Genomic DNA, 24,462 nt, shown 5'->3' on the forward strand with positions numbered 1-24,462 from the left:
CCAGGGCAGTTAATTGCTTGCTTGTGGTCAGCATCTAACACCCAGACTCTCCAGTGTACCCGGGTATGCAGTAGCCTCACGCTGAGTCCTGCAGATTGCTTTGCCACCTGATACAAGCAAGGCTGCCTCCACCTATGATTTAGATGTCACAGAGCCTCAGGAAGTATGCAGTCACTGCTCCCGCTATAAATGACACTAATGGGTCCAGGAACGGGAATGATTCTATCAGGGGCCCCATGAGTCACCATCTGCAGTCTGTATTTTCCCAGAAGGTTATAAACAAAAGTGGAATACATTTGCTTACTGGACCCTGCCTGAGAATGGGCTGTGATTTGCCCAGTGGCCATGATTCATTTGTCAAGTGATGCCGGGTCAATCAGGGTGACACTTGTCTAGCCATCACTGATTGCTTTTATTATATCTCTGATATAATAATAATAATAATAAAAGATAGTACCTTTAAAAACATTCTGGTAAACCTAGGGCTGGAAGGACAATGTTGTCCCGTCATGGTCCTCCGCCTGCAGCCCAACATCCTTATTGGGGGCAGATGTCTTCCCTGGCTGGTAGACAGATGGGGTCTATGTCCCAATACATGGGGGGAGGGGAACTTTGGGGGACTCTCCTCCAAGCTGGGCCAGAGCAGAATCTGTAAATAGATGGTTTCTCAGAAATGATATTGCATGGTCCCCGGAGAGAGAGGGAGGGAGGGGGGAGGGAGAGAGAGAAAGAGGTTGGGGGGAGGCTGGCTTGAGGATAATTGTTGATAGCCCTCTTTGCACACAGAATTGAAAACAGTTTAAAAAAAAAAAAAAGCCAGGGCAAATGGAAAACAAACGTTAAAAAAGAGCCAGAGCTGTCAAGGAAAGCTGTTTTCTGTAAAGTTCCAGTGCTTCCTGTGGTCATAGGAAAACCTCAGCAGAGACTTCCATTTTAGACAAGGTCTCTCTACGTACCCCTAGCTGGTCAGGGACTTACCAAGTGAGCTGACTTCAAACTCATAGAGATCCACCTGCCTCTGCCTCCTGAGTGCTAGGATGAAAGGCCTACTTGCACTGGTCATGCCCAGCCAATTTTTTAGTCAAATAAAAGAATCCTAAAGTCTAAACAAAAAGATTCCTTAGGAATTAATCAACAAAAGATGGGTGTGGTAGCTCCTTAAGAATTAATCAACAAAAGACAGGCGTGGTAGAGTACTCCACTAATCCCTGCATGCTGGAGGCAGAGGCAGGAAAATCTCTGAGAGTTCAAGGCTAGCCTGGTCTACTTACGCAGGGAGTTCCAGGACAACCTAGGCTACATAGAAAGAGCCTATTTCAACAATAACAACAACCAGAGACAGGGAGAGAGAGGGAGCTCACCAGGGAAAATATTCAAAGAAACTTTTTAATAAAACAAAATAAAAATATAAAAAAATTAATTCATGTTTCAGTGCCATAATCAAAGTATTAGGCTGTTGTGTGAGAGCAGGCAACGTGCTTAGAACCGAGGAGTACTGCTCTGTGTTTACCTCCAGGACTGCTGCCTGGGATGGGTAATCTTGTCATCTCGGTGGCTGAGTGATGCGCAGGAAGTGAGAGAACCCCTGGATCTCACAAGCGCTGACCTGTCAGTAGATTATGCACCTCTGGACTCAGACTTGACTAGACGATAGGGATGCTCCCAATGGTCCGCCTAACTAGAGGAAATGGATCGCTTGTGGGTGGGTCTTAGAAGGGCTTATCCTGCCGCCTTTAATCCCAGCACTTGGGAGGCAGAGGCAGGCGGATTTCTGAGTTCAAGGCCAGCCTGGTCTACAGAGTGAGTTCCAGGACAGCCAGGGCTATACAGAGAAACCCTGTCTCAAAAAAAAAAAAAAAAAAAAAAAAGGCATATCCTGCCTACGCCCCGCCCACTGCGATGCCCCGCCTTACCACAAGACCTGGCACACCCACTCACTGTCCTAGGAAACCAAGAATCAGAGTACACCCTTTTATAAGTTATTTTTCTCAGGCATTTGGTCACAGCTATCAAAACAAACAACCATAATTAACACAGAAACCTCTTCTGTTGCTGTTTTGACAGGGCTTTACTGTGAAACCCAGGCTGGCCTTGAGAACCGTGTTCCTGCCTCCGACTTCTGAGTACGGCATGTTCTACCACACCCAGCTAGTATAAATGTCTTTATTGCAGCATTGCTTAGACTGACCCAGAGGGAAAACAAAGTGAATAAACATATTCAATTGGTGGAAGTTTGAGAAAATCATAGCATTTTGAGTAAAAACTTAGGTCACCAAAGACAGGATCCACTATCTTTTTTTTTTTTAACTTTTTAAGTTTATTTATGTGTGTATGTATGTATGTATATATGTATGTGTGAGGAGAGTGCATTAGAAAGTCAAATGATAGCGGGGCAGTGGTGGCGCACGCCTTTAATCTCAGCACTGGGAGGCAGAGGCAGGCGGATTTCTGAGTTCGAGGCCAGCCTGGTCTACAGAGTGAGTTCCAGGACAGCCAGGACTACACAGAGAAACCCCATCTTGGGGGGGGGAAGAAAAGAAAGAAAAAGAAAGAAAGGAAGGGAGAAAGAAAGAAAAAGAAAAAAGAAAAAGAAAGTCAAATGATGTCCTGTGGGAGTTGGGTCTCATCTCGTACCTGCCCTGGGGATTGAACCCAGGTCCTTAGTCTTGGCAGCAAGCCCCCGTGCCAGCTGAGCCATCTCACTAGCCCTGACATTCTTTGACTGATTGGGTCTTTTGTGTGTATGTATGAGAAAGAGTATGTGTATGCACATATGTGTGCGTGCATGCCTATGAGTATGCAGGTGTACAGGTATGTACGTGCATGTAGAAGCCAGACATCAACTTTAGGAATCATTCTTTAACCAGATTCCACCTTGTTTGTTTGTATTTTTGTTTTGTTTCGTTTTGTAGTCACTGGCCTAGAACTTGTCAAGTAGGCTAACCTGGCTAGGCAGCTAAGCTTAGAGATCTGCCTGTCTCCACCTTCCCATCCGTAGGATTAAAAGCACCCCCTGCCACACCCAGATGCCCCCCAACCTCACCCCAGCATGAGTACCAGAGAGCTACCTGAGGTCTTTATGCTTGCAAGATGAACACTTTAACTTGATAAGGCTAATCTCCCGGTCAGTTTTTATTAACCACCTGCTGTAGCAGGCTGATCAGATTTCCGGTACAGCTCATTGAAAGATAATCCTGTAAAAATTTTTTTGTGAGAGATACTGACTGCTTTGACATCGTAAGCTATGCTTCTCATTGGGACACACCCCCCTCCCCAAAATGTTTCCTTGGCAATCAGTCTGTGGGAGCCGCGTGTCTCACTGCGGTCCAGCGTGAGAGTTTGTCCTCCCACAAACCTCCGGGTTTTCATAACAAACATCACTGAAATATTAAAACAGAGCAATCTTATTGAGAACTAATGTGCTTAGTTAAATACCCTCAGAGCTTTCATTTTTTGGAGACAGCCTCCCAACAGGGCTACAAGAGAGGCAAAGACAACATTTCTGACTTGAAAGGCTAGGGAGGGGAGTAGATACATGATGTCCACTGAGACCAGAGGTTAATTGTCCATGCAGAGTGGAGCCAACCTCTAGGCGCTGGCCTGGCTGTGGGGCCAGGACCTGGGTGGCGCTCTCTGTGTGAAGTCCATCCTTCAGCCACCCTATGACTTCATTCTTTGTCATGCTAGCTTCAGAGCTGGTGGCCAGAAGGTGTGACTGAGGTCAGTCAGTCACAAGCAGCCATGGTAGTCCACAGTCCCAGCCTATGTCCGTCTGGAACCCAGAATCCATGGCCCTAACTAACCAGGATGTCCCGTGCTGCTCACCATGGGCAGGACCCGAAAACCTTCCCCGTGACTTACAGAAGATTTAGGATCTGATTTCCATGGGTGATGTGCCCCAGACAGGTTAAGCCACGGGAGATGATGTGGGGATTCTATTCCGAGCACAGCCTATAGAATCCATATCCCTCACTTCCATGCAAGGCTAACATTAGGAACTTGCTTAGTCCTGGCAGATGAGTCCCTACTGGCCTGTGTCTGTCCTAAGTGAGCAGTAAGAGAGAGGCTTCCTTGGGTGTGGTGGCCTTGAGAAAGAACAGTGCAGGGAAGGCAGAAACTCTCACCTATTAAGGTAGCCAGAAAGCTAAGGTCTTGGAGGTAGAAATGAGCCACACACACACACACACACACACACACACACACACACACACACACACAATTTAGTGGCCCTGGCAGGGGTAGTGGCCTGAGTCAGGGAAAGGCCAAGTGTTCTATTCAACATGATAAGCCAGAGCCTCTATGGCACATTTATACTATCAGTGGAAGCTTGTGGGGAGACAATCACTTCAATTTATAAGGTGATGGGCTTTGGGGGTGACATTTAAGTCAGCATAGCACAGGGATATGCACAAAGCTACATCCGTGGCTGTGCTGGGGCTTGTGTCCCAAAATCTGGTGTCCAGGCAGGATAACCAAGACAGCCTTTGAGATGACAAGGCCCCATAATAGCTACTCTGTCCCGATGGAGGTAGACAAGCCTACCACCGGTTTGGTGGCTAGGCGACTCCTTGCCCCATACGATATAGCAGGATCAGCTTCTCGTACCAGCCTCCAGGCCCCATGACTCAGGATCCAGCTCCTGGACACCGGAAGGATTTTTTGTCTCCAGAGGAACATTTCCCTGACTAAAAGTTCCTCCTTGCCACCTTTCACCCGTCCCTGATGGGTTGCTCCATCTGAGCTTCATGTGACCCAGGACCCTTATTAAATCTACTGGCAGGGGACACAGATGTGACAGAGTGAGTTTCCTGCCCCTCAGTTTCCCCAGGAGGCAGTGCTGGCCACTCCCGCAGGAGTTATGGCTTCCCTCTTCAGGTGGCCCCATCCCACACACCATGTAGAGAGCCTGGTACTTTGTGTCACAATCTCTGTTCTATAAGTGTTCTATATGTGCAGATGGGGAGACCAAGGCAGGACACTTGCGGCTTGTCAGTCTTTACTCTCCTCAGCCGTGTCGGTCCCTCCCTGTCCCCACCACAAGTTAAGACACCTCTGCCTTAATTCAGCTTGCTGGTCCTGGAAGGCAGGCTGGTGACCATCTGCCTTGCTGGTGTGTGTGGATGGATGGATAGATGGATGGATGGATGGATGGATGGATAGATAGATAGATAGATAGATAGGTGGATAGGTGGATAAATAGATGATAGATAGGTAAGTAGGTAGGTAAGTATGTAGATGATAGATAGATAGATAGATAGATAGATAGATCAGATAGATAATCAGATAGATAAGTGGGTAGATGAGTAGATAGATAGGTAAGTATGTAGATTAGATAGATAGATAGATAGATAGATAGATTGATTGATTGATTGATAGATCAGATAGATAATCAGATAGATAAGTGGGTAGATGGGTAGATAGATAGATCATATAGATAGGTGGGTAGATAGACAGACAGATAGGCAGACAGACAGACAGACAGACAGACAGACAGACAGACAGACAGATAGATAGATAGATAGATAGATAGATAGATAGATAGATAGATAGATAGATAGAAGATAAATACAAATAGACAGGTAGCTAGACAGACAGATGGATGAATGGATAGATGGATAAATACATAGATACATATGTAGATATATACATAAATAGATACATAGATATATAGATGTATTTTTTTCTTAAATTGGAGAATGATTTGTGCACTGAAAGGTGCATCAGTCTTAAGCATCTGTTTGACAGGGCTTTGCCTATACCTGGGTACCAGAATCTAGGTTAAGGCTTTTCCAGCTCCCCTGTGCCAGACGCTACCATCCCTCTTCTAAGTAGCAATAAGATTTCTCTTGCCACTGGGGTGTCTTCTGGTCTGTGCTTGAACTGGTGGAAATGAAATCGCACGGCCTGAGTTCCTTCGGCTCTGCTTTCTTGAGACTTTGATTCTTCCATTCCTCTGTAGAATTCAGCTGTCTAAAGCTAGCAGTTAACTCTGTTCTTCACCCCCTCGCCCCAGGGGCAGCCCGTCAGAGATGACTGGCATTTGGTCCTCAGCGTGGCCCTCTCTTGCCTGATGCTACTTCCATGTTAGGCCTGAGAGGCTGCTGGTGCTAGTGTTGGCTGCTCTATGGGCATGAAGTGGAGTTATTACAAAATGCTGCTGGAGCCTCCTGCCACAGCAGGAAACTCCTGTGGACCTCAGACACCTACCAGAAGTGTCTCTTTCTGCTCAAAGAGCCATTGCTCAGTGAGGAGGAGAGGCCTCTCAGGCTGTCCTGGCTGAGACATCCCAAGTAAACGTTTTTTCTGCCCCTCTCCCCATCTCTGTCCGCCACAGGGTGAACTCCATAAGCAGTGTACTGCAGGGGAGGAGCCTGAGTCTAGATTCAGCGGCCCGAGCAGCAGTACCAGGCATGGCCCCACCCACTGGCTCCTGAACAATGAGACCGACTGTGGCTGGGCTCCCTTCGGTGAGTTTGGGTCAAACCCTCCGTCGCCCAGGGATCTTGGCAGCTATCCGCTGGACTTTATACAGCAAGGCTAGTCTCAGGACGGGATGCCCTCCTCAGCTGGGAATGCGTTTCGGTGACGACTGTCCCCTAGCAAACTCAGAGCCATCTCACCAGACCTTTTCTCTTCTCTTCTCTTCTCTTCTCTTCTCTTCTCTTCTCTTCTCTTCTTTTCTTTTCCTCCTTCTCCTCCTCCTCCTCCTCCTCTTCCTTCTTCCTCTTCTTCTCCTCCTCCTTCTCCTCTTCCTTCTTCTTCTTCTTCCTCCTCCTCTTCTTCTTCTTCTTCTTCTTCTTCTTCTTCTTCTTCTTCTTCTTCTTCTTCTTCTTCTTCTTCTTCTTCTTCTCTTTCCCCTTCCCCTTCCCCCCTCCTCATCCTCTAGTCCTCCTTCTCGTCATCCTCATCCTCCTCCTTCTTCTTCTCCTCCTCCTCCTTCTCCTCCTCTTCCTTCTTCTCCTTCTCCTCCTCCTTCTCCTCTTCCTCCTCCTCCTCCTTTTCTTCCTCCTCCTCCTCCTCCTCTTCCTCCTCCTCCTCCTTCTTCTTGAGTTAGAGCACCTCCCTTGCAAAGGGACTTATAGAACAAACTTTTGTATTTTATAACCCAGCTCTAGAACATACCAAATAATTCTGAGACTTTCTGTTGGTTCTCAAACCCACACAGATAAGAACAACTACCAGCAGCTGCTTGGAGCCCTGGATTACGCCTTCCTGTGTGCCTATGCCATCGGGATGTACCTAAGGTAGGGACACCCATGCTCCTACCCTTTCTAGTCTTGTGAGTCCTTGAGTATAGAAAGGTTCCTTTCTGTCATAGGACAGACCTAGGAGGTACTAGATGTTATCAGGGGCTCAGGGGGCAAATAAGTGGCTGATTAAAACTTTGTTGATGTTATCAGACCCACCATGTTTTACAATAACATCATGGAAGACTTAGAGAGATTGCTCAGGGGTAGGGTGAATGCCTAGCAGACATTGCATATAAGAGACCCCGGGTTCAAGCCCCGGTACTGGGGGGAAAAAAGTAAGGAAAAACATTGTAAACCAGCCTTCATCCTAAGAGACTTTGTTTAGACATCGATCTTCAGAGTCTGAAAGTCTTGGGGTGTTCTTTAGTATTTAACTGTTTCTCTTAATGCCTGCCAACATGTGGAATCAAGACCCGGAGCCCTCCCCAGCCCAGGGGCCCTATGGAAGTAGTATAGTGACAAGTGGTTCCTGCCAGTTCCCTCTTTATCAGATCCAAATGCCACACGGAGCTCAGAGCTTGTATGGATGAGAGTCGGTTGGGAGTGGATGCTCAAGTGCTAGTGTGTATGAGGTACACTGGCTGTGCAAGTCTACAGTGTGTGAGGCTAAAGAGAAATAAGGTGTGGCCTGCTCTCCACCTTCCTGCCAGCCAAGATATCCAGCCAAGAAACCTAGCTTAGTAAACAAAGCTAGCTTCTCATCTCAAACTGCAAAGGCAGTCTCTCCTGCAGCTCACCAGCAAGTTTATCGAGGTGGGGTTCTGTTGGGCATGAAGTCCCTAGAAAAGTCTCAAAAGGCACCTGCCTCGCATCACTGATGGGCCTGGTGCTGTGGCAAGAAGGCAGGACGGCCATCAAGACCGTTGTAAGGTTACCACCGAGGTCTTGACAGTAGCTATCACGTGACTCTGCAGCCCAAATGCACACGTGGGAGGTGGGCGCACCCAGGTCTTGCCTGGCTGGATCAGCAGGTGTGGCGTGGGTGTGAGTCCTGTGTGAATCAGACATGATGCTGGGTGATGTCCATTCCATCGGAATTGATTCTTAAATCTCATAAGTGGAGGAGGTGAGGGCCATCGACAGGTGACCACAGTAGGGGATACCTCCCAGGGGTAGCCAATGGCTCGTGGGAGCCCATATGACCTGTTTCCTGACCTCTGAAGTGAGCACAGTCCAGTGGATGCACCTTATCTCTGGACGGCTCTCTAATCTCCGCGATCAGGTTCTGCTCAACTGAACACATTAGCTGTCATTGGACCACACTCGTGTGATAGGTTTACGGGTCATTTGCGTGGCTCTAGGTAGATCCTTCCTGTTTGGTGAGCAGCGCAGAAGGGAAAACTTCCTGGCAAGCAGGCTCTGGAGATGACTCTGGAACAGTGTCGCTCACTCCAGGGTGCTGAGCTCAGGCAGCAGGTGTGCGCATGCGTGCAGGGCTCCACGGAGGCCAGTAGAAGGTATCTAGTCCCCCGGAGCTGGAGTTACAGGCAGTTCCTGATGTGGGTCGTCTCACATCCTCCAGAAGATGCTTTTAACCAGTGAGCTAGCTCTGTCTCTCCAGCCCCCGTGGAGTTTGGAAAGAACACAAAAGTCTCTCATCGCGAGTCTCTGGTACCCCCCGAGATCTGTGGGTCTCCATGGTGATATGTAAAGCAGGAGACTGTGGGGTGGTGGTGATGGATAGCAACCTGTTTCCTATCTGCCCTGCTATGAGGCTGGAGCTTTGTCAGGCTTCTCAACACCACTACAGTTTGACCCCTGACCTAACACATCTGCAGCTCACTGCTGTCGGGCTCAGGCTCCGCCCACTTTCAGCCCGCCAGCTGTGATCAGCCTTGCAGGGGAGTATTGGCTTCACTGACCCACCAATGGGTGCGTTCACACAGGTTTCTGGTTACCACTCAGCTCAGGATGGGAAACTTGCTCAGGTTCACAATCGTCCCCTTTCCAAGTCACCATTTGCAGCTTCATGCTGACATTTTTTAAAAAAGATTTATTATTTATTTATTTTATGTATGTGACTACACTGTTGCTGTTTTCAGACACACCAGAAGAGGGCATCCAATCCCATTACAGATGGTTGTGAGCCACCATGTGGTTGCCAGGATTTGAACTCAGGACCTCTGAAGAGCAGTCAGTGCTCTTAACCACTGAACCATCTCTCCAGCCCCTTCACAGTGACATTTTAAAAACAGCTCTGAACACCGACTCTGTGTTGTTGGTATAAAAGGACAAGCAGGACAAGAAGTCTTGCTTTGATAGGCAGTATTGGTGTGAATCGTGGTGTGAACTTTATTGTGTGTGCTTTTTAAAAAAATATTTATTTACTTATTTAATTTATGTGAGTACCCTTTTGCTGTCCTCAGGCACACCAGAAGGGGGCTTCGGACCCCATTACAGATGGTTGTAAGCCACCATGTGGTTGCTGGGAATTGAACTCAGGACCTCTGGAAGAGCAGTCAGTGCTCTTAATCTCCCGCCTGCTTTTTTTTTTTTTTTTCTTAAATGAGAAATAAATGAGCTTTTGGTTTTGATTTTAATGAAAAATGAGGCTAAGGGGTCCCATGGTAGTATGTGAGCTCCGCAGGGCGACATTCCTGTCCGGTCTCCCTAAAAATAATGGGGCTCAGCAGTCTGGAAGCATGGAGAAAGATGACAGGGACATCCGGGAGACGTGGCCGGAGCTGTTAGCGGTGTGCTGTGCTGTTTCCTCATGCCTCTCTCTTTCCTTGTTACCTCAGTGGCATAATAGGGGAACGCCTGCCGATTAGGTATTACCTGACTTTCGGGATGCTGGCCAGCGGCGCCTTCACAGCCCTGTTCGGCTTGGGCTATTTCTACAACATCCACAGCCTGGGATTCTACGTGGTGACCCAGGTAAGGGCCTGATCCGGGACGGCAAGTTCAGGTCCCAAACAAAGGCCACCTCTGCTGAAAGAATGGATGGCAGATGCTGGGGAGGGCAGAACAGCATCCCTCCTTAGTCAAGGCTCCAGCAGCAGGCGCGGGAAGGCACGCGGTCGCTCACTTCCTGTTTTAGGAGCTGTCAGCCTGGCAGGCCAATGAGTGCGAAGCGCCAATGATCCCGCCAAAGCGGCCATGGGGGTGGCGGGAGGAGAAGGAAGGGTTGGCTCGGCAGGTGGAGTAGGGGTATGAAGCCTTCACCACAGGGCCAGGGAGAAAGGAGAGGGCCTGAAGGTGCAGCGGCGGGACCAGAAGCCCAGCCTTGCCCTCCTCGGGCCCAGCCTCCGTGGCACCTCTTAGCTTCTGTCCTTTCCAGCCATCCTGTGGGTAAATATTGACTCGTAAGAGAGACGGGGCTGGCCAACTGCTCCACGGGGCCAACCGTGGGGTGGCGCGAAAGGCAAGCAAAGCAACCCTTGTTTGATTTTGGTTTTCACGACCGTGCTATCGGGCTTGATAAAGCTCAGCCACTTTATTACAGGCGAGCGGTCAGTTATCCCTGGTCGCCAGTGTCCCCAACCGCTCGAGTCCCTTGTACTCGTGGCATAGGGCTCGCATGCAATCAGGGCACACCTTCCCGTCACCGTTCAGTCACCTCTAGATTGTTTATAGCATCTAGCGCAGTGTGACTGCTGTGTCTCCAGTTTAGAGACCATTGGCCGTCCGGTATGAGAGCATTGTAGGCTCGGCATTGCATTAGGTCCTTCTGCCCTTGACTGGCTGGTTGCAGGAGCCTCAGATTATAATGGCATACAAAGTTAGAAGGGAGAGAAAGCAGATTCCCAGAGTCCCAACATGGTCCTCCAGTAAAGGCCTAGCTGCTGATCTGGAAATAGTAGGTGGGCACCCGCCCTGTGTGTGCCTCCCAGACCCACAACAGGGCACTGGGCTGGCCTTCTTGTGATGAGCTCAGTTCTAATGACAGCAGTGTGAGCCCCCTGGGACTGGTCCCTCTGCTAAAGGCAGGCCCAACATCCGCTCTCTGACACCTTGGAGAGGGCGGGCATGCATGCCAGGACTGGATCAAGGCTGCATTGGCTTCTGAGGAGGGATATTCTTCAGGGACGGTCAGGGACCACGCGCCATTTCCAGGCTGAATTTGTAGCAGTTTATAAACCAGTCTATAAAAAGAGAAAAGTTCTTGTCTTTACAGAACGTTTAGATTCTAAGGAATCTGGAATGTTTGAGCACAGCCTGACAGGAGAACATTCCTGGCCCTGGGTCCTGGCTGGATTGATTGGCTTTATTTAAAAATTTTTTTTTCAATTTTTTAAAAAGATTTATTTTATTTATTATATGCAAGTACACTGTGGTTGTCTTCAGACACTCCAAAAGAGGGCATGAGATCTCATTACAAATGGTTGTGAGCCACCATGTGGTTGCTGGGATTTGAACTTAGGACCTTCTGAAGAGCAGTCAATGCTCTTAACTGTTGAGCCATCTCTCCAGCCCATTTAAAAAAAAAAATTTTTAGGTAAAGTCTCATATGAAGCCTAGGCTAGCCTCAAATTCACAGCATTCTTTCTGAGTACTGGGGTTATAGGTATGAACTACTATGTAAGCTTGAGTTGGCTTTTTTACATGTGTATGTGTGTGTGTGTGTGTGTTACTTTATTTTTTTGAGATGGGATCTTCTCATATTACCCAGGCAGATGTCACACTCCCCTTCACCACAGTCCTCCTGCCTTAGCCTCCCCAGTAGCTAAGATGACAGCCATGCACCACTCTTCCTGATTTATATATACTTTATAATATAGCCAGGTTTCTATATATTTTATGTATATGAACTACATATATATTTTTCATTTCATAGCTTAAGCCATCTGTAAACATGAACCTCACATCTCACCCCTGGTGGTGAGATGAAGTGTGAGCCCCGGCACAGGGAGGATGGGGCGGGACTGGCCTCTCCCCTCCCTGAGCCTCCTTTTTCTCCCTACAGATCATTAACGGACTGGTGCAGACCACAGGCTGGCCCAGCGTTGTCACCTGCCTCAGCAACTGGTTCGGAAAAGGAAGGTGAGGAAAATACCGCCCATTTCCAACAGTTGCCCCTCCTCTGTCCCTGCGCCGCCGCCACCCCCCCACCCCGCCCAGATTCAGATGAAAACTAGAGCACATTATTTTCAAGTTTTCTTTTCAGCCTATTTCAGGAGCTTTAATGAGGCCCTTCTTGGAAGCAATGTACTGAAATGGCCAAGATGGAAGTTCTGTAGTTACCATGGGACTACAGCCTCTGTCCCTACAGAACCCAGCCCTTCCCCTTGGCCACTTAGGCAGACAGTGTGACCCCAGACTCTACACCTGAGAGCTGTATGGCCTCATCTTCCCTCACACTTGTGGGACATAGAAAGTCTGGGGTCCACCCTAGGCCTCTAGAATTGGAACCTGCATCTGACCGTGCAGTTTGAGACATTCTGGCAGAGGTCACGCACCCGGTCCAGAATTAGCAGGCCTGAGGCAGCTCTGGTGATCTGACTACGGTAGTGCAGTCATGTGTAGTCCCTGCCTAGCTTAGCTGGGGTTAAGTAACCATAGAGACGCCATCCGAGATGGAGAGGCTAAAATGAGAGATGGACTCAGAAGCCCGATTTAGAAAGCTCGTTTTAGTCATTTGGCACGGGCGCCGGTGTGAGCTTCTGTCACCGCGATAGTCAGCCGACTACCATGTTTGTGGAGGCACAAATTGAAATCCTCTGCCTTCCAAGAATTGTAGGAAAAGCCCTCTCTTTGCGTTGTAGACTCGAGGATCTCTGAGGAGCGGTGAACCGTGTACCGATTCAGCCCAAGGCGCGGTTCTCCATGGAGCATGTGCAGTCTAGCTCCTCGGGGTCACGCTGGTTTCTCGGGGTCACGCTGGTTCCTCTGTGCACCCCCATACTCTCTCCCCACCACGTCATGCTGCCTCGCTTTTGCCCTGCAAGCCGATCTCATTTTGGCCCTGCCGCACCCTCACTGTCCCATCATGCTGTGTTGTAGGCGTGGCCTGATCATGGGGATTTGGAACTCCCACACTTCCGTGGGCAACATTTTGGGGTCCCTGATCGCCGGCTACTGGGTGTCTACGTGCTGGGGCCTGTCATTTGTCGTGCCCGGGGCCATCGTTGCAGCCATGGGAATAGTGTGCTTTCTCTTTCTCATCGAACGTAAGTAGACACGACCCTAGACATGGCCACCTGGGCGTTAGGCTTCACAGCGCGTTGGTCAATGTGGACTCCTGTGCCCGGTCCGTGCCCGGATTCTCCCTGGCTATGCTCCAGTCAGGGCCTGTACAGAGTTCCTCAGCAGCCCGTTCCGTCTTGGTCTTGCTCGGTTTTCTGCTTTCTCAGACCCTCCTTTTGCATCCACCTGAGGGCACTGCCCCAACCCTACGTGCCTGCACCTGTTCACCACCCCCACCCCCCCACCCTCCCACCACCCCCCCACCCTCCCACCACCCCCCCACCCTCCCCCCCCCACCCCCACCCCACCCCCCCGCCACCTCCACCCGCCAGCCACTGTGGACTTTGCCAGCTTGTGTACCCGGCCATGAGCCCCGTGTCACGGACAATGTCATAAAACCATGGTGTGGCTTAAAGCCGTAGATCTCTGATTAGGGAAAGTGTCCACGGAAAAATGAAGTCCGTGTTCTATTCCAGCCAATCCCAGACTTCTAAGTTAACAAATTTCAAAAGTAATCTTTAAAGCAAAGGACCTGCAAGTGAAAGGTTTGAGCGGTCATTGCTGAGGTTGAAGAGCCAGGCCCTTAATACTGTCATCCTGGTCTCATAAGTGAGGCTGGCCATTCAGTTTTTAGATTTTTTTTTTTTTTTTTTTTGGTTTCTTTTGGATTTGTTTTTTTCGAGACAGGGTTTCTCTGTATAGCCCTGGCTGTCCTGGAACTCACTCTGTGAACCAGGCTAGCCTCGAACTCAGAAATCTGCCTACCTCTGCCTCCCAGAGTGCTGGGATTACAGGCGTGCGCCACCACCGCCCGGCTAATTTTTTATTTTTATTTTGCTTGAAGCCATGAAAGTGCATGGCTCTGGTGTATCAGAGCAGCCCCACTCTCCACCCTCATCTCCCTCTTCTCTGTACACATTAACCTGTACACATCAAACCCTCAGCTTCCACCCTGTCCAGAGCTGCCGCTGCCTCACCCAAGAACAGAACACATCTTAGTGAGTTCAGTCCCTTGCTTCCTTTTTAGTCTCTGCTCAAGCCAACCTGTTAGTTTTTCAGTGGCCTCCATCTTGCCATGCTAGGGGTGTGTGGCTCTCTCGGCCAGCTCTCTGGGTAGCGAAAATAAAAATGAATATTCAGACCTAGACCTAGGGCAGTCTATGAGTGATGTGGGGGGGGGGCACGACTTAACCCCATTTCAAGGTGTCCTCCGGAGTCCCAGGGAATGACATACGGGCTGGCAGGCAAGTGCACTGTGGGACAGTCAGGGCCTTGTGACTTCTGTACTCAGGGTACCCGTTCGCTGACTGGTACGTCACTGGAGTTCTCGGAAACGCTGTTGTGCACCAGCTGTCTTCCCGGGCCGTGTCTCTTTCCCCTCCCCCAGGTATTGATCTGATCTCACACACCTGGAGAGCCACAGGGCCTCCTCACTGAGGCTCCAGGCGCTGTGTTCACCCTGTCTCACCTCTAGAGCCCCCAGTTAACATGTTCTCCATTTTAACTGATGGGGGAGCTGGTTCTGCGTAAGGAGGGTGGGAGGAAGAACAGAGGGCGTGGCGGTTGCGGGATAGGGTGGGTGATGTCATTCACCCCAGTCATCGTGGACAGGGTGCTATCCCCACTCAGAGCAGGATGATCCAGAACAGAGAATCTCTGTTCTCACCTCCTTCTTGTGAGCCCCAACCCCGCCCTTTGTTCTTCCTCCTCTGTCCTCGAGCAGACAATTTCCTCTCCTTAGACCCACATAGCCTTCCAGTCAGCTGGCACAGATCTAGAGGCACCAGACCTGGTGTCGCTCGGTTCTCTGGGAAATCTTCCCAGAATTCCCATGGTCAGGACCATTCCTCCAAGCTGGCCTGTGCCTCCCGCCCACCCGTCCTTCTCTCTGTTCAAGAAATGTGGTTGCTGGTGACGATGAGGGTATCCTAGTGCCCCAGCCTGGCCTCAGAATTGATCTCTGTACTGTGCTTACGCTTCCTTCCCAGTTCCTGGGTTTCCTATTAGATATATAAGCCTTCGGTGGTCACTGCCAAGCGTGGGGGAAGACCATCTATTTAAAGCTCGCCACTCTGATCACTTCCTGTCTTCTTCCTCTTCCTTCCACACTTTGCTCTCCGGTGTGGGGGGTGCCCCAGAACCCCATCCACACCAGCTGCATTGCCTCATCAGCCATGTCCCACCCCTCTTCCTGCTTCTGCCTCTCTTGGGCACTTCACTGAAGTGGCTTGTCCCCCATATGTGACCCAGGGCTCCTCCTCCTCCTCCTCCTCCTTCCCCCTCCTCCTTCCCCCTTCCCCTTCCCCTCCCTCTCCCCTGAACTCTGCAAGGCTGTCTCCAGGTCCTGGAGCTCAGCTGTGTGCCCCTTCAGTCTGGACCTTGCTGTGCAGGACGGCTCCCCTAAACCTCTGTGCTGTCCCTCCCATGCCTGAGGTCACCCATCCCTAACATGAAGCTCTGAGCTTGTCCCTGCCCCCGCCTCTTTCCTCCTGTTCCTCCATCTGTCATACCTGGGACATTTTCCTGGGTGGCAGGCAGGGACTATGCCCATGTGGAAGGCTGCCTGCCTCCCTGATACCGTGCCAGGCCCCAGGGCTGCTCTCCCGCATACGCTCCAGTTCACAGGGTTCAGGGACAAACTGCAGTCTGTTAGGGGAGCTGATTGACTACCCAGAGCCCAGAAGGCTACCAGATAAGTGTCAGGTGACAGAACAGACTGGGTCTTTTCTCCAAGTGTGGAACCACCCAAGGTCCAGAAGATCAACCAACAGATAAGCATCAGGTGACTGAAGGGACAGGGAGGGTCTTTTCGTGACATCACGTCCTTGCAGCAGCGACACCAGCTTTCCGTTTTCCTCCTGGAAGGAGTCTGATCTCCGCTCACTTTTAGTTCTAAAACAATCATCGTTCATTACAAATGCTGCTCTGACAGCATTCCGATGCCCTTCTCATAGATGTATCTGTCTAACAACTCCAAGGGTCCACTGTGTCCTTGACTCAAGCTGACCTACCACACTATCAGGCTCCTAAAGTATTCATACCCATGGGCTGCCCAACCGCAGTCAGCGGAAGAGCGGGAGGGGAGGTGGGATGTGCCCTCCCCTCGCCAGCCCTTTGCCTGAGTGGTCTTTCTTCCTTAAGCTTCTGTTTAGTTAGTGAAGGACCAGATGGCGTCTTATTCCCTTTAAATGGACTTTATTACACGCATTCAAGGACACACAGCCAGTAAAAGGTACGGTAATGAAACACACCCAGCCCCTCTCACAGTTCCCTCACCTGTTACCGTCTTCGTGGGAAGAGGCCCTAAAACTTACTTAGCAGGAACACCGGCTGAAGAACGGGTCTGTTGCCAGCGGCACACAAAGGGCTGCTGAGGGCTCCAGTTCCGGTTCATTTGCTGTGGGCGGCAATACTCAGTTACCCATCTCCTGTTTGCTCTTTCAGACCCGAAGGACATCAAGTGCTCCTCCACCCTCCCCACGGTAAGAGCTCCCGTGTTTCCTGGTACCTTCCAGTACAGCCTGCTCCACTTTGCAACCCACACTGCCAGCAAGGAAAGGCTGGCCACAGCCTCACGCATGACAAGAGTCTGTCTCACCTGTTGCCACCCACTGAGTCCTTCCTGCTCCTAAGTCCTCAGCTCTACCCACAGAGGCTACCTGAAACATATCACCACAGCCTGGCCTGGCATCCCTCAGTGGCTCCCATAAAACCCCCTCTTCCTGTTTTCCCTCTGCCCTGTCAAGTGTTAGGTTATCGAGCAGATCCTTGCTCTAAGGACAGTTCCTGAACTGTACAGCAGGGGGCACCAGAGCCCCTTCCTATTGAGGCTTAACAGCCCATGGGCATCATGGGTGGGGGAGGGGAGCAGGTGTGTGTGTGTGCATGTGCGCATGTGTCCATGAGTCAGTCACATAGGGTAGTGGGGAGAGCTCTAGACACAGTAGAACCTGGATACCCACTTGGAGAACACCTGTCCCTCTGGACAGCAGTGGCCACACCCTGCAGAAGCGAATTCTAGAAGTGACTTCTTCCTCATTGCCAGCTCTGGTCACACAGGGGACCAGGCCAGGCCCAAGCTCCTGTTTCTCCTGCTGGCATGTGTGTGAGAGAGGGCCGAGTCTGCCGATGATCTTGGCCGAAAAGCCAAAGCACATCTTTATTTTCTCCGTTTCAAATCTCTGAGCGAGTTGCCCGGGTCTCACAGAGCTCTGCCCCGAGGGCTTTTTGGCAATCTGGGCCAGAACCATAAACAGAACAGTTGCTATTTCTACCTCTTACCATAGCGAGAACGTGCCCACTAGGCCTCATCAGAATTCAAGGCTTTAGTGCTCCAAATGGGACCATGTGAAATGAGGCAGGCAAGGGCACGCACAGGGTCAGAGGACCAGAGCAGATGTCTGTTCTAAAAAGATGCCCCGGTGGTCAGGAAGTACGTGTCTCACCACTCGGTGTGAGCCGGCGTCAGGGGACCTGGTCAATGCTCACGTGGTGGCTGCCGTGAGCATTGGTGTGAATGTGGAGGGAATCAGGACTCCCACCTCACTGGGGCGTAGGGAAAGGATGCAGCCACGTGAAAGGTACAGTGACATCTGGCCCCGCAGCCCCATTCCCAGAAACGCACCCAGAGAATCACGACCACGCAAGAACCTGGCCACACAGGTTAGCCGCGTATAGCATCCGAAACATGGAACAAAAGAGGCAGCTGCCGGTTAAACAGATGCACTCGATGTGATTGAAGTATTATTAGGGCCACAGAAGAAACTACGCTCCGCCGGAGCCATTTTGCCGGGCTGAAGAAACGATTCATAGAAATCCACAGCATAAGTCCAATTACGTTTGTATGAATGCTTAGCTACTGAGCTGTATAGCCCAGCCCCAGTGCAACGCATCCAGAAGAGGAAAAATCTGTGAAAACAAGCAAATCAGTGGGGGGGGGGGGAGAGGGGTTTGGGGACAGAGGGGCTGGGGGACAGCACACAATGACAGTGCTGTCATTAGAGGTGAGGAGCATTCTGGGATTGAGGCCAGTGACAGATACAAGGCTCTGACTCACAGACCACTGAGCAGCCAGCTTTAAATGAAGTGGTTCAATATGACTGGGATTTTCCCAGAAAGTCATGTAACAGCAGCTTATCTATAATCGTTCACCACATTGTTTTTTTTTTCTGAGAGGTTTTTTTTTTTTTTTTTGCCATGAAAGAAGTGTTCATTAAAAAAAAAAAAAAAAAAAAAAAAAAAGATGTATTGGTGAGCTGGAGAGATGGCTTAGTGGTTAAAAGCACTGATTGATCTTCCAGAGGTCCTGAGTTCAATTCCCAGCAACCACATGGTGGCTCCTGTAATGAGATCTGTAATGGGATCTGATGCCCTCTTCTGGTGTGTCTGAAGACAGTGATGGTGTACTCACATACACAAAAATAATAATGAGTATTGGGTTTTAGTGTGTAAGCATTTGTGGATGTATATATACCGTGTGTGTTTGTGTGTGTGTGTGTGTATGTGTGTGTGCGCGCGCTGCGCGCGCACTCATGGAGGCAAAGAGTACATCAGATCCCCTGAAACTGGAGTTAAGACAGTTGTGAGCCACTACATGGGTGTTGGGAATAGAACCCAGGAGCTCTGGAAGGGCAGCCCGTGCCCGTAACTGCTGAGCCGTCTCTCAGCCCCAGGATAAGCATTCTTCTAGCACTCTAATCAGATGCTTGTTTTTTCTAGCATCCCAGAGCCTCCGAGAACGGCATAAACAGATTTAGACTGCAGAAGCAAGCCACACACAGTGAGAAGAATGGACCTCTGGTGAGTAACGCGCAGTTTCCACTGGCTGGGGTGTCTTCAGAGATTCAGGACTGGTCTCTAAGCCCCGGGGGCCAACTGGCTGTCCCTGGGCCTCAGTCGTGTCTCAGACATCCAGGGTCTTTAAGCTGTTGAATCTCCTTGTAGGCCTAAAGGGTATTCGAGTCAGCCTTGTTGACTTTCTCCAGACAGTCAGCTAAACTCAAATGCCTTAAATCAACTCTGAAAGTTATCAATTAATTAATTAATCAAAGTTAATTAATAATTAGTTGTTTCTAATCCATCCCATGATTGTTCACTAGCCGGAAGCACTGCTCGGGGTTGTTAGGGGCTGAAAAGGCAAGTGCTCATGGGAAGTGAGCAGAGACCTCAGCAGCCTGGCACCCAGGTGCTGTTCCAGCTGGCCGCAGCAGGTGTCGCTGCAGCACAGCTGTATGGCAGGTGGGTGTCACAGGTGCGAGCACTCAGGGCAAGAGGAACGCACAGTGGGGTCGGAGGACAAAGTGATATCAAGGATCCATGTCACAGGCCCAAGAAAAGGTGGCAGATATCCTAAAAGGTCATCTCTCAGCTTTTGACCGCTTTCTAGATGACAACGCAGAGGCATGCACGTGGTAGACTCCTGAGCTTGTACCCCCAGAATGAGCCCAGAAACCTACCTCCATGCCTGGCCCCTCTCCTGCTCCTCCCTTATGAAGCAAACTCTTCTAGCTTCAGTGACTCAGACAATTCACTGAGTTCCTGAGCTGAACCCCCTGGAGCACTGTAGACTCCGTCTTAGTCGTTGAAGTTAAAGCCGATTTCTTTCATCTTGAAGTCGGGTGGCTTGAAGGGTCAGTACGCTAAGCACGCTGTTCTTTATTGCCCAGAGCAATATGTGGAGTGTGGGAAGAAAGACACGTGATATGCCATACAGTCCTCGTCTTTATACTTGGGGACTGGCTAGTCACTTGGATGTGCCTGCAGCCACCCTGTGGGAAGCCTGTCCTTGCGGAGGTCTGTGTTTATCTAGCAAGCAAGGCCCAGGTGAACGAACTTACCATTCGGAGGTTCACGTGGGTTTCAGTGGTGTCTGAGCCCTGGGCAGTCAGAGATGCCAAGGAAGAAAATGGTTACTGATCTGTCCACCACATACCCCAGAGACTGCATGCACCACACCCCAGGACAGCTATGAATGCAGCCCGATGCATGGTTTTTTTGAATGTGGACTTTGCAGTCAGCAGCAGCAGTTTTCAATGCCAAAAGGTTGGTCATGCCTACGAGAATCTCGGCTCGATTGAGTTACATTTTTAAAAACCACATCTTGATTAACGTTCACACCTCCATGATGCTTCTCTGTGGTGACTGTGGAGGATGACATTTTGTAGGATGACATTTTGTTCCTTGTAGTGATTCACCTAAAGATGCTCACTCCAGCTTTAGCCTATTGCCTGCCTCTCCCCGTTCTTTCCCCACTCTGCAAGTCTGTTCGCTGCCACCAAGAAGCCAGGTCCACAGCAGTCCGGCATCCTTATTCAAGCTGGCAGTGGGGACTGACCAGACCCCTGAGCTTGGCAGGAGCCCCCGACTGTCCCCTGTCCCAATATGTTCCTGTCTGATCCCAGGTGCTCCTGACTGCTGCTCAGGCCAGACACAAGGTTCAATGCAGGGGTCACACATGGCTGCAGGGGAACCCCCTTTGGTCTCCCTGGGCTTGCAAGGGTTGCCTTGAGCTGATCAGTATTCCCATCCCCGTGGCCACTTGTCATCTTCTTCCTTGGCATCTCTGACCAGCCAGGGTTCAAACTCCGCTGAGACCCTCATCCGCCTGTGCCTTGCTCGCTGAATAGGAAGCACAGGCCTCAGCAAGGGCAGGCTTCCCACAGTGTAGCTACAGGCACGTCCCAGTGAATGGGGTGAGGCTTTTCAGTCAGGAATCTGTCCTAGTCTTTGCGTCTTCGAGTGTGCATGTGTGTGTGTGTGTGTGTGTGTGTGTATGTGTGTGCGCGTGCGCTCAAGCATGCGTGTGCATGTGTTCACAAACTACCCTTTGCCAATAGCAGGAGCAGCCTTTGCTCTTGGGTAGCATAAGCCAAGAACAGCGCTCTGACCAAAGGATCTCCTTATTCATCCTGCAGCCCTTGGGCTGGAGCACTCATGGAACCTGCTTATTACACGGGCTGGCACTAGCCCTCCCCACACACATGTAGCCGATGTGCAGCTTGGTCTTCATGTGGGTCCTGAGCAACTAGAACAAGGGCTATCCCAGAAGCTGTTGCCGGCCTGTCTGTGGGATATGTTCTAGCTGGGCTGCCTTGTCTGGCTTCCGTGGGAGAGGAAGCATCAAGCCTCACAGATTTCACGTGCCAGGGTGGGGGGATACCCAGGGGGACCCCCACTTGCTTAGACAAGAAGGGGAGGAGGGATGGGGGAAGGATGGCAGGAGGGGCTGACCAAGGTAGAGAGGGAGATAGAAAGTGTTTAAGCAAAAAATAGAGTCTGAGACAGAAGCCCCACCTCCACCCCCACCCCTTTGTCTCTTGTTGCCCAGTGGCTCCTTGTTTACTCCAAAAGGAAATATTATCTCCTTTTGCTTGCTTTGGAAGACTTACCACTACCTAACTTCCCCCCACCTCCACCCCCCTGGCCCATTCCAACCTACAAAGAGAATAAACCTTCTCCAGAGGCCTGGGTAGACCCTGCCTGCTGCTAAAGCAGTCTGAGTCTTCACTTTTAAACCATACCAGCAGGTGGCGCCTTGGGGGGCACTTTACACTCCCAGGCCAAGTCGCTGCAGGAGAGTTCCCTGTTTTCTCTGGCTGACCTGTCCTTATAGCTTTCCAGGTCCCAGACTGCTCCTCCCTTGGCAAGGTGGACTCTCTGCATTGCATTGCCTTGTGGCTTGCTGCATCTTACCCCCTGGACAGGCATCTTTCTGTTTAAAAGGACATGCAAAGTGTTGCAGGTCTCAGCTTGGTCCCCGGGAAGCCTGGAGCTGTCCAGAGATTCCTACAGCTGGGTCAGCCCAGGAATGGGGTCCCAGCTCTCAGGATCCAGTGTTAGGTATTCTGGAAAAATGGTGGCATGCCCCCCCCCCAAAAAGATGAAACCTGCCCCCTAGGTTTCATCTTTTTTATTTAATATGTATGTGAGTGCCTTTTATTTAATCTGGATACGAACAGTGTGTGCAGTTCCCACAGAGGCCAGGAGAGGGCGCTGGATTCCTAGAGCTGAAGTCGCAGGCATGGTGTTGAGTGCTGGAAATTGAATCTGGGTCCTTTCCTAAAGCAGCGAGTGCTCTTAACCGCCGAGTCATCTCTCCAACCCCATTATCTTTTTTTTTTTTTAAGTCTACTGTGGTTTAAATTCACCCTGCATGAATTACAGTAAAACAAAATACATCAATGGCTATTAGATCCTACAGCACGCCTGAAGCCCTTGGAGCACTCCTGTTTAAGCCCCGGGGATTCATGGTTCATTCAGGGAAAGCCTTCTTGTATCATCCTTTCTCTGACTTAAAACTCCATGCAGAGCTGGGATTTCTCCACTGTGCTCCAGTAAGCACAAATTCCATCCCTCGGGAATGTCCCCAGTATCGGAAGGCACAAATCTCAGAACTGGCTTATACATTTTAAAATAACACTGCTTTCTGGAAGTGTTTGTACACTGTGACCTTCTCGCAAGGTCCAGAGTCCTGGGAAGAACTCCTCACTCGCAAGTCCATGAAATTACATCGTTCTACCGCACAGTGACCACATTGCAGGGTCAGACTTTAGCTTCGCTCTTTCTGGAAAAGCATCCTTTAGATGTGGATGGACATGTAAACAGCCCCTTCAGGCATGTTCAACAGTGTTGTCATCTGCAAGGTTCATGCCAGAGAACTGTGTAATTGGGGGTCACACAAACAAAAACCACACACACACACACACACACACACACACACTCACTCACCACCTAATGTTTTAAGTATACTTATAATTTGTGTTGGATGTGTTCCTGAATTATTTTTGGCCACTTGGCAGCCCAGGGCAACAGGCTAGGCACAACTGATTAGACCATAATGAAATTCCAATCTCATTATATCTAAGAGGATCTCTAGCATAGTGGTCTTCTCCCATTATCAGAATCTTCCAGATGTTTGGGTACAAGATACAATATCCACGCAGGTGTGCTTTTTAAAAAATCCTTTAAAAACAAAGATTTATTTTAAATCTTTAAAACTGTTCTTTCTGCTTGTATACCCAAGTGCCAGAAGACAGCATCAGATCCCATTAATTGTTTTTAAATCTTTTTTAAAAAAAGATCTATTTGATATATGAGTTCTCTGTCTGCCCCCTTAGCACATATGGTAAAGAATGCACATGCAAAAGCTCCCAGCCTTGGGAGGCAGAGGCAGGCGGATTTCTGAGTTCGAGGCCAGCCTGGTCTACAGAGTAAGTTCCAGGACAGCCAGGGCTACACAGAGAAACCCTGTCTTGGAAAAATAAATAAATAAATAAATAAATAAATAAATAATCCAAACCAGCCAGTACATGGTCCTAAGGCTTTTATTAGGAAACCCACTATCTTTTTTTTAAAGATTTATTTATTTATTATATGTAAGTACACTGTAGCTGTCTTCAGACACATCAGAAGAGGGCATCTGATCTCATTACAGAGGGTTGTGAGCCACCATGTGGTTGCTGGGATTTGAACTCAGGACCTCCGGAAGAGCAGTCAGTGCTCTTAACCACTGAGCCGTCCTTCCAGCCCCGGAAACCCACTATCTTACTTGCTTAAAATTCTGGTCTCACTCAGCCAGTTGTTCCTGGTGACAGCTGTCCCTTCTGCTTGCTTGTCCAGGACCCGGAGCTCCAATGCTTACTGCTCTCCGATGGGAAGAGCCCCCTCCACCCCAGCCACGTTGTCGTCCTCCCTGGCGATGGGAGCATGGCCGCCATCAGCTTCACGGGAGCCCTGAGGATCCCGGTGAGTCTGCCTGGAGGGAGAGAATGCTGCGGCGGGAGGGGGCCGGGCCTCGGTGAGCTTGAAAGAGAAGGGCGTGGCTGTGGAACTTGTGGGTCAGGTACTTCCATCCTGTGTTGGCAGTGTGACTGCTCACTCCAGGGAGAATGTGGCTCCGTGTGTGATGCTTTCTGGTGTTTGTTTTTTTGTTTGTTGGTTTGTTGTTTGGTTGTTTTGTTTTTAAGATTTATTTGGGGCTGGAGAGATAGATGTCTCAGTGGTGAAGAACACTGACTGCTCTTCTGAAGGTCCTGAGTTCAAATCCCAGCAACCACATGGTGGCTCATAACCATCTGTAATGGGATCT

General features: G+C 50.0%; 1 protein-coding gene across 7 annotated transcripts in view; it reads left to right on the forward strand.

Moving 5' to 3' along the window:
* The window catches only part of Slc37a1 (solute carrier family 37 member 1), a 70,782-nt gene that overhangs the window by 29,776 nt on the left and 16,544 nt on the right, over positions 1–24,462 (forward strand). For all 7 annotated transcript variants that reach the window (XM_052163189.1, XM_052163188.1, XM_052163190.1 and 4 more), the window contains 8 exons: positions 6,335–6,467; positions 7,166–7,244; positions 9,992–10,127; positions 12,157–12,233; positions 13,194–13,360; positions 16,821–16,858; positions 19,095–19,175; positions 23,994–24,119. In XM_052163189.1, the coding sequence (XP_052019149.1) occupies positions 6,335–6,467; positions 7,166–7,244; positions 9,992–10,127; positions 12,157–12,233; positions 13,194–13,360; positions 16,821–16,858; positions 19,095–19,175; positions 23,994–24,119 (837 nt within the window). The remainder of the gene's footprint in view (positions 1–6,334; positions 6,468–7,165; positions 7,245–9,991; positions 10,128–12,156; positions 12,234–13,193; positions 13,361–16,820; positions 16,859–19,094; positions 19,176–23,993; positions 24,120–24,462) is intronic.

The sequence above is a fragment of the Apodemus sylvaticus genome, chromosome 19 (genome assembly GCF_947179515.1).
Source record: "Apodemus sylvaticus chromosome 19, mApoSyl1.1, whole genome shotgun sequence".
Taxonomy (NCBI): Eukaryota; Metazoa; Chordata; class Mammalia; order Rodentia; family Muridae; genus Apodemus; species Apodemus sylvaticus.